This window comes from Mus caroli, unplaced genomic scaffold (assembly GCF_978045245.1).
Source record: "Mus caroli unplaced genomic scaffold, Mus_caroli_1 scaffold_2, whole genome shotgun sequence".
Classification (NCBI taxonomy): Eukaryota; Metazoa; Chordata; class Mammalia; order Rodentia; family Muridae; genus Mus; species Mus caroli.
Window position 1 is genome coordinate 90,900,287 of NW_028227257.1, and position 10,119 is coordinate 90,910,405.

General features: G+C 35.6%; 1 protein-coding gene across 1 annotated transcript; it reads left to right on the forward strand.

The window, feature by feature from the left end:
- Positions 1-1,011: 1,011 nt before the first annotated feature.
- LOC110289530 (olfactory receptor 4A5-like) lies at positions 1,012-1,968 on the forward strand. The gene has a single exon (XM_021155774.1). The coding sequence runs from the start codon at positions 1,012-1,014 to the stop codon at positions 1,966-1,968; it is 957 nt and encodes a 318-aa protein (XP_021011433.1).
- The last annotated feature ends 8,151 nt before the right edge of the window (positions 1,969-10,119 follow it).

Sequence of the window (10,119 nt, forward strand, 5' to 3'; positions counted from 1 at the left end):
TCTTTGAGTGTTCTGCTTTTGATTTTCTTGACAATGAATTCTTAAGAGGTCTCTCAGCATTCTTATCATAAATGCTTAAATTAATTAAGACTAAATTAAATCTTATTTTAATCTTAAGGTTAAGAAAGCATGTAGTCTCACTATTAATTTTCTCTTTTCTGTTTATTTTTTCTCTGTCTCTATGCCTAGATATTCCAGAGAGATCTGGAAAAAATATTCTGTCTGATGATGCAGTGCTTGTTAAGAACCATGGGTTAGTTCAGGTATAGTAAAAATACTTTTGAAAATCCTGCTGGTGAATATAATTATGTTACTAATCAGTATAATCAAGTAAGAAATAAAACTGTAAGTACTAAATATGAAGTCATTGCTATAAGCAATGATTTCTGAATAATATTGGAGTTACTTGATGCAATTCAGAATCTCCTTATTTTTTTTTTTAAGATCAAGTGAGATACATATGACTAAACCTATCTTGTGAGAAAAAGTATCTATGTTAAATAGTCTAATATTATAGCACTAATGTGGATCCTCAAAGACCAGTGCTATTGTGGGCACCACCCAACCTTAAATTTTAAAATATTTTTCACTGATATATTACCAGCTAGAAAGGTTACTCTTTCTCGTTGATCAACTCAGGGTTTAATGGCACAACTATTTTTCAAGTCTCTTTAGGATAAACATTTATATGTTCATTTGGTGTACCAAGGCTAAAGAGTAATAGGTCTTAAATAACTGTTTATGTGTGACAGAGATATCTCACTCTGCATTTCTCTCCAGAGATGCACTGTTATATTTGATAACCTTAGTACTCAGAGATTTATTAACAGAAAACAAATGAAGCTTGTTACAAGATGAAGCTCAGTGTCTAATTTTGAATGCCTGTTATTGGTTAACACTGTAAAGACACTATTTGCTCGATGACAGAATGCACTCACGATCCTGTTAAGAGATCATGGAGATCCTATTCTCCTGAGCTCTTTGTCTGAAAGAAACCTGATAGGTGAATAAATGGGCCAGAGCAACAATGTCACAGAATTTGTCCTGCTGGGCTTCACTCAGGATCCTGCTGGGCAAAAAGCTTTATCTGTTATGTTTTCACTGATCTACATTGCTACAATGGTGGGCAACCTGCTCATTGTAGGGACAGTGATTGCCAGCCCCTCCTTGGGCTCCCCAATGTACTTCTTCCTTGCCTCTCTGTCACTCATGGATGCTGTTTACTCCACTGCCATCACACCCAAGTTGATTATAGACTTGCTGTGTGAGAAAAAGACCATCTCCTTCAGAGCTTGCATAAGCCAGCTCTTTATAGATCACTTGTTTGGTGGAGTTGACATTGTCATTCTGCTGGCAATGGCCTATGATCGCTATGTGGCCATCTGTAAGCCACTGCATTATTTGATCATCATGAATCGAAGGGTATGTATCCTCTTCTTTGTGATGGCCTGGGCGGGCGGTTTTGCACATGCTTTGTTTCAAGTTCTTGCTGTATATAATCTTCCATTTTGTGGTCCCAATATCATTGACCACTTTGGCTGTGACATATACCCACTATTACTACTTGCATGTACTGATACATACTTCCTTGGACTTTCTGTCATTGGCAATAATGGGGCGATGTGTATAGTCATCTTCATTCTCCTCCTACTCTCTTATGGAATAATCCTTAGATCTCTCAAGAATCACAGTCAGGAAGGGAGGCACAAAGCTCTTTCCACCTGCGGCTCCCATATCACTGTGGTTTTTCTCTTTTTTGTTCCATGTATTTTCATGTATGTTAGACCTGTTTCTAGTTTTCCTATTGATAAATTCATCACTGTAATTTATACCATTGTTACTCCCATGTTGAATCCTTTAATATATACTTTGAGAAATTCAGAGATGAAAAATTCTATGGAAAAGCTCCTGCAGAAAACATTAAGTCCAAGTAGAATACGGCTTTCTTCTTGCTACTTATGTTACTAAGCACTAGGCAACAATCCCAAACAGACCCTTGTGGTGTGAGTTCCAGCTTGAACATTCACACTACTATTTGATTCTGTGAAAATACTGGTATTTTACATGTAGTTGTGAAATATTTTATTTGTTGTGAAATTTATAATAATTAGTGTAGCTGTGAACAATATCATTCATTCATTAACTACATGTTTTAACCATTTTTGATGAATTTCATATCATAGATTTTCATTTTCAAATAATAATGTCTTTAATTGTTTTAATATATTTTATTCAATAACTAGTATTATTTAATCAAACTTTAGCTTGAAATAATTCTCTTTAAATGGTTTTTATTGTTTTTTTAAGATATTCATAGTATTTGTTGTACTTGCATTGTTTTGAAATCTGAAAGCATTACAGAGTGGTAATGACATAATTTTCATTTTGTTATCTCTTAATTATTTCTATTTCTCTGTTTTTAGAACCTCATAACTGACTTGTTATGTCTTGTACACTGGCGTATATTTTTCTCATTATTTTAACAACTGTCCTTTTTGTTTGTCCTAATAATATTTCCTTGTTTGATGACATAGCATTTTCTTTATATTTTATCTCATGTTATGTCTCTCTTTCTAAATCATTGGTGAATCAACATGTTTCCTACTTAATACTTTATGATTAGAAGACAATGATGCAGGCAATGATGAAAATAAACAAAATATTAAATAATTTGACTTAACCAGTGTTTCCAAAATAGGAGTAGTGTTGATTGATAGATTGTTGAGTGTATAGGCAGTTTTGGTCTCATTAAATCATTCTTTTGGAAAGAGTAAAATTATCTTTCTGCAGTGATAGACTCTTTCATTACCTTTGGTCTCAGTTTGTTTTCATCATTTAAAAGTTTCACATTCTTCCTTTGATATTTTTTGAATTTGAGTCCTTTTATTAAATGTGTGCTTTCTATCTTACATTTTGTAATGTTTGTGACAAATTGCAATGAAGTTAAACCAAGAATTCTGATACTTTATCAACAATCTTTAGGTAATATGATGGAATTTTGGTTAATTTCTCTGGTTCTTAAATAAAAAAATGATACCATCTGAAATAATTATTTTATTTTAACAAATATTTATCTTATACTGTTTCTACTTATTTTGTTGATGTATCACTTAAAATTGAAAAGTAAGTATTATCATTTGGAAGATTAAGTTCCTTCATAAAGAAATTAGAGAGATTCTGTGCTAGCAACTTATAGAAAGAACTCAAGAAGGTAGACTTTAGAAAACCAAATAACCAAATTAAAAGATGGAGTATAGAGGTAAACAAAAAATTCTCAACTGAGGAATCTTGAATGGCCAAAACACAGTCAAAGAAATGTTCAACATCCTTAATCATCAGGGAAATGCAAATCAAAATGACCCTGTAATTCTACCTTACACAAATCAGAATTGCTAAGATCAAAAACTCACGTGACAACAGATGCTGGCCAAAATGGGGGAGAGAGGAATACTCATCCATTTCTGGTGTGATTACAACCTGGTACAACTACTTTGGAAATCAGTCTGTAGTTTCCTCTGAAGATTGGAAATAGTTCTATCTAAAGACTCAGCTACACCACTACTGGACATATACCTATAACATGCTCCAGCATATAACAAGGACATATGCTCCACTATGTTCATAGTAACCCTATTTGTAATAGTCAGAAGTTGGCAACAACCAAGATGCCTCTCAAAAGAAGAATGGATTCAGAAAATGTCATACAATTACAGAATAGAATACTACTCATCTATTAAAAACTATGACTCGAAAAATTTTTTAGGGAAGTGAATGAAAGTAGAAAACATCCTCCAGAGAGAGGTAACCCAGACCGACCCCCAAAGGACACATATGGTATGTACTCAATGATAAGTGGATATTAACCCACAAGCTCAGAATACCCAAGCTACAACTCAGAAACCATATGAAGCTTAACAAGAAGGAAGGCCAATGTGTTGATGCTACAATCTCGTTTATAAGAGGGAACAATTTAATCACTGGAGACAGAGGGAAAGAGGGTCTTGGATGGGAAAGGAGAGGTGGAGGGAAAAAGAGGAGGCAGGATCATAGGGTCAGCATTTGAAATATACAGATAAAAAGTAATCAATATCAGGGTCCTTTCAGCAAATTCTTGCTGGCATATGCAATGGTGTCTGCGTTTGGAAGCTGAATATGGGATGGATCCCTGGATGCTCACAGTCATCTATTGGATGGAGCATAGGTCCCCCAATGGAGGAGCTAGAGAAAGTAAGTACCCAAGGAGCTAAATGGGTCTGCAACCCTATAGGTAGAAAAACAATATGAACTAACCAGTATCCCCAGAGCTTGTGTCTCTAGCTGACTATGTATCAGAAGATGGCCTAGTCGGCCATCATTGGGAAGAGAGACTCCTTGGTCTTGTAAACTTTATATGCCTCAGTTCAGGGGAACACCAGGACCAAGAAGTGGGAGTGCAGGGGTAGGGGAGTGTGTGTGGCGGGGGGAGAGTATGGGGGACTTTTGGGATAGCATTAAATGTAAATGAAAAAAATACCTAATAAAAAATTTAAAAAGTGAAAAAATAAAGTAGTCAATAAAAAAGACATCGATGAAAACATTATTCAAAGCAAATAGAACAGGGAATGGAAGACAGAGTAGGGTATAGAGATGGAGACAGATAACAGCTTCCATATATACTTAGTTGACTAATAAATTGCAAGGTGATGAGTTAAGAAATCTATGTCATTACTTTCAAGACCCAGGGGCCATCATTGAAGGCATGAGGGGGTTGGAGAGATTACAAAAAAGAGGCAACACAAGACTGAAAGGAAACAGTGTTTCATAAAGATAAGCAAGCCAGGAAACTGAAATGTGCCTGCTATTTACAACTAATAGCTACCACAGAGAAGTACTAAATAAGATGCTTCAAAACTCACTAATTTATTCAAATCTTCTTTTCATAGCTTCCATTTACAGTTTTGCTTTTTAAATTATTTGATTTGCTATTTTAATTATGTTACATCATACATTTTTAGAAACCACGTAACCATTAGCACAAGGCAAATATACTCCTTTGAAGTTCTCTCAAATACATGAGAAAGTGCTAGTGACTTTTTCTTGATTCCACCGACTCTTGCCACACATAAGAGAAAAAAAAATAGGATTTCAATTCCTTAAAGGCAGAAAGTGCATAAAACTCAGAGAATTGAGAAGATGGTTGTAAGACACTATCTTCTCAACAGGAAAAGGCCACTGCATTCATGGATGCAAAGCAGCTGGGTTTGCCTGCACAAGATGAAGTCAGGTTGCACTCCACCATATGTGGGAAAGGTCCTTACTGGGTGCTTTCCCCAGCTGTAGCTCTAATGACAGTTGATAATTTCTGGATGAGATAAATTTACTTCTGTGTTTGACCTCTGGTAGGCTAGTAGTGCTTGTGAATGGCCCTACATGAATGCTTATGTAGATTATGTAGTTGAACTCAGTAGATTGTAAAAATGAATGAATGAATGAATGAATTAGTAAAAAATAAATGAAACATTAACATCAGAAAGACATGTGGTGTTAGGGTCATAAATCTAGTAAGAGTTATGGAATAGTGTGACCATGATGAAAATATATTTTGTACATGTATAAATTTGTAAAGAAAATACTAACATAATTTTTTTTAAAGTACAAAGACTAGACATCCTCTTTATCCTGTAAATAACATATCTGATATCACAAGATTAATCCATTTGTTGCATAGAATTTAAATGCCAATATTTAACAAGTCTCTCAATTAACAGTTGTGGCCCATATTAAGGCCTTTGTGATACAGTAGAAACAAAATGTAGCTAAATGTCTGGAGGATATGTGTTCACTGGACTGATGTCAAGCTTGAAAAAGAGAGTGGAAGAAGCCCGTTAGCACAGTAAATTTTATGACATGGCAGTCTCTTTGTAATAGAAATCAACCTTTTGTATTGGACGAAATTAGATTAGATGTAGAGAATGAATATCAGTTGGTTTCATGTCAACAGAGATAAGTCTAAATCAAAACCTCTGTTTCTCAAAAAGTTATAACACCCATTATCAGTGGCATCAGATCCTGATGCCCAGCTCTCAGCCAATGGAACTCATGGCTTTTTGGAGTGATTGACACTGCACTTTGTTGTGGTGTTCTTAGCTGCAGGGACTGAAGCTGCTGCCTACTTAAGGATGTTTCAAACTTTACCTGCCTCATGTAAATGCATCAGGATGTGCCACTCACCGTTCCTACACATTTACACTTTGCAAATGTTCTTTTCCCAATATAGGTTTCCAAATCATCTTGGGACTCAGCAACTCATTGTTGGCAAGGTTCTTTGCTCTTACCTCTAGGGACTACACACATGAAAAAATGCCTGTTCTAGAGACATTGCTTCATTTGAATTTGTTCCAAGCATTCTAACTAGTTTATCTCCTAAAATAGATGTGCCCACCCAGCTAATATAAATGAAAGAAGTGTTTTCTTAATTAAATGACCTAGAGGCCTTGAAAACTCTGACTAATAGCTGGAGTATGTTTCCCTTTGATAATTAGTCCTTGATGTATTTTTTTCTTGCAGATTTTATCATTAATTTTGAAAGTTTGAAGAAAGATCAATTTGCCTAGGCTTCTATATACAGGGAGATGTTTCTATACAGAAAGGAGGAGGCCTTGCTGAGACTCTACCTCAATATCTTTAAAGACAGAAACTTCTTTTACTCATGAAAATTCTTCATCCACAGCATTTCAGGATTGTATTTTTATGTACTAATATATTTGTGATGTATGACAAGGCTATCATATCAATTTTGAAACAAAGCCTCCTTTGAGTGCTTCACTTAAATTTATTTAAAACAAAAAAATTCCATAATTATTTACATGTCAAATTTTTGTGTAAGCAAATAATGTATTTGAACAAATTAAGTTATATTTATTCTGTTAACTTGTTAAATACTTATCATATAAACAAGGATTCTTTGTTTTGGGCTGAAGACATTTACACAGATGAGAATACCCAACTGTCTTTTACAGTAAGTGTAGATGCAATATTTAAATATTTCTTGATTTATTTTGTTTTTTTATTAGGTATTTATTTCATTTACATTTCCAATGCTATCCCAAAAGTCCCCCACCTGCTCCCCCACCCACCCACTCCCACTTCTTGGCCCTGGAGTTCCCCTGAACTGAGGCAGATAAAGTATGCACGACCAATGGGCCTCTCTTTCCAATGATGGCTGACTAGGCCATCTTCTGATACATATGCAGCTAGAGACACAAGCTCTGGAGGGTACTGGGGAGTTCATTTTGTTCTTCCACCTATAGGGTTGCAGATCCCTTTAGCTCCTTGCTTACTTTCGCTAACTCCTCCATTGGGGGCACTGTGATCCATCCAATAGCTGGCTGTGAGCATTCACTTCTGTGTTTGCTAGGCCCCGGCATAGTCTCACAAGAGACAGCTATATCTGGGTCCTTTCAGCAAAATCTTGCTAGTGTATGTAATGGTGTCAGCGTTTGGAAGCTGATTATGGGATGGATCCCCGGATATGGCAGTCTCTAGATGGTACATCCTTTTGTCTCAGCTCCAAACTTTGTCTCTGTAACTCCTTCCCTGGGTGTTTTGTTCCCAATTCTAAGAAGGGGCAAAGTGTCCACACTTTGGCCTTCTTTCTTCTTGAGTTTCATGCTTTTAGCAAATTTTATCTTGTATCTTGGTTATTATAAGTTTCTGGGCTAATATCCACTTATCAGTGAGTATATATTGTGTGAATTCCTTTGTGATTGGATTACCTCACTAAGGATGATGCCCTCAAGGTCCATCCATTTGCCTAGGAATTTTATAAATTCATTCTTTTCAATAGCTGAGTAGTACTCCATTGTGTAAATGTACCGAATTTTCTGTATCCATTCCTCTGTTGAGGGGCATCTGGGTTCTTTCCAGCTTCTGGCTATTATAAATAAGGCTGCTATGAACATAGTGGAGCATGTGTCCTTCTTAATGTGCTTGCACTGGAGCAAAAATCATCCAGTGGAAAAAAGACAGCATTTTCAACAAATGGTGGTGGCACAACTGGTGGTTATCATGTCGAATGCGAATTGATCCATTTCTATCTCCTTGTATTAAAGTCAAATCTAAGTGGATTAAGGAACTCCACGTAAAACCAGAGACACTGAAACTTATAGAGGAAAAGAAGGGAAAAGCCTTGAAGATATGGGTACAGGGTAAAAAATTCCTGAATAGAACAGCAATGGCTTGTGCTGTAAGATTGAGAATCGACAAATGGAACCTCATAAAATTGCAAAGCTTCTGCAAGGCAAAAGACACCTTCAATAAGACAAAAAGGCCACCAACAGATTGGGAAAGGATCTTTACCAATCCTAAATCAGATAGGGGACTAATATCCAATATATATAAAGAACTCAAGAAGGTGGACTCCAGAAAATCAAATAACCTCATTAAAAAATGGGGCTCAGAGCTAAACAAAGAATTCTCACTTGAGAAATACCGAATGGCTGAGAAGCACCTGAAAAAATGTTAAACATTCTTAATCATCAGGGAAATGCAAATCAAAACAACCCTGAGATTCTACCTCACACCAGTCAGAATGGCTAAGATCAAAAATTCAGGTGACAGCAGATGCTGGTGAGGATGTGGAGAAAGAGGAACACTCCTCCATTGTTGGTGGGATTGCAAGCTTGTACAACCACTCTGGAAATCAGTCTGGCGATTCCTCAGAAAACTGGACATACTACTATTGGAGGATCCCACAATACCTCTCCTGGGCATATATCCAGAAGATGTTCCAACCAGTAAGAAGGACACATGCTCCACTATGTTCATAGCAGTCTTATTTATAAGAGACAGAAGCTGGAAAGAACCCAGATGCCCCTCAACAGAGGAATAGATACAGAAAATGTGGTACATTTACACAGTGGAGTACTAATCAGCTATTAAAAAGAATGAATTTATGAAATTCCTAGGCAAATGGATGTAGCCAGTCACTTGGCGTTGTTACCTTGTAACATTAATATTTTATATTACTGGCTTTCCTAAGATAATTTTAACACTTTTATAATGCCGCTTGAGCATACTTCCTCCATAACCATTTACTTGCATTTCTTTTACCCTTCCTTCTCTCTTGCCTCTTTTATTCATAGAGTTTTAATTTTGCATTCATAGCTTCTATACACATATGATTTGATATTTCTATGAAAATTCTGGATCAACAAGTTGAAAAAACATGCAGCATTAGTGTGTCTGATATGAACTTTATTTACCTAGTGTAATACTTTCCAGTTGCTTTATATTCCTGTATGTAAAACAACTTCATTAATCTTCATGGTTGAAAAATATTCCAGATTTTAAAGACTACCTTATGAAAAAGATAGTCTTATAATGTCATTAATAATGATTTTTACAATGGTTTAATTATTATGTTTCTGAACATAATTAACAATTTAAATTTAAGGCATTATAGTCTTCAATATGAAATCTGATTTTTACTCATGTATAGTAAATTGAGATGAATTTAAATATGACACAACTGAAGAACTCTGTTCTCACTTTGCTGTGTTTTGATTATATTGGCTTTAGAAAACTTGTTCTGGTGCAACCCAATGCTGACCAAAGAATGAAAGGTGATAAAGGATATAGAAAATAAGGTTTGAAAGTGACAGCAATAGATTCTCCTCTAGGCTTATGCTCTCCAGCATGGGTGCTTCCATCAGTCTGAAGATTTAAGATTGGCAAGATCTTCTGCATCAGGTAAAGCAGAAATATGCTTGCATCATGAGGAAGGTCCATCACAGGTGCAATTTGAAGGAAGGACAGACAGCTTATGCCTCTGTACACTATTAAGTCCTTGTGGTTTCAAGGTGAAATGTTTGACCTCACAGGTAGCTTTTGTGGGCACTCAATCGTAATGAGATAAAAAAATTCTTAATATATGTTTCACCTGTGATTTAATGTGTATTACAAAACACTCAGAAAGTATTCTTTCTATCCAGGCACATGTTTCTAATTCTTCTTAGCAGATTCTCATGATTTCTTATATTCTTGTAACTGAAGGTACAGTACTACTAAGTCTTAATGTGTATTACAAAACACTCAGAAAGTATTCTTTCTATCCAGGTACATGTTTCTAATTCTTCTTAG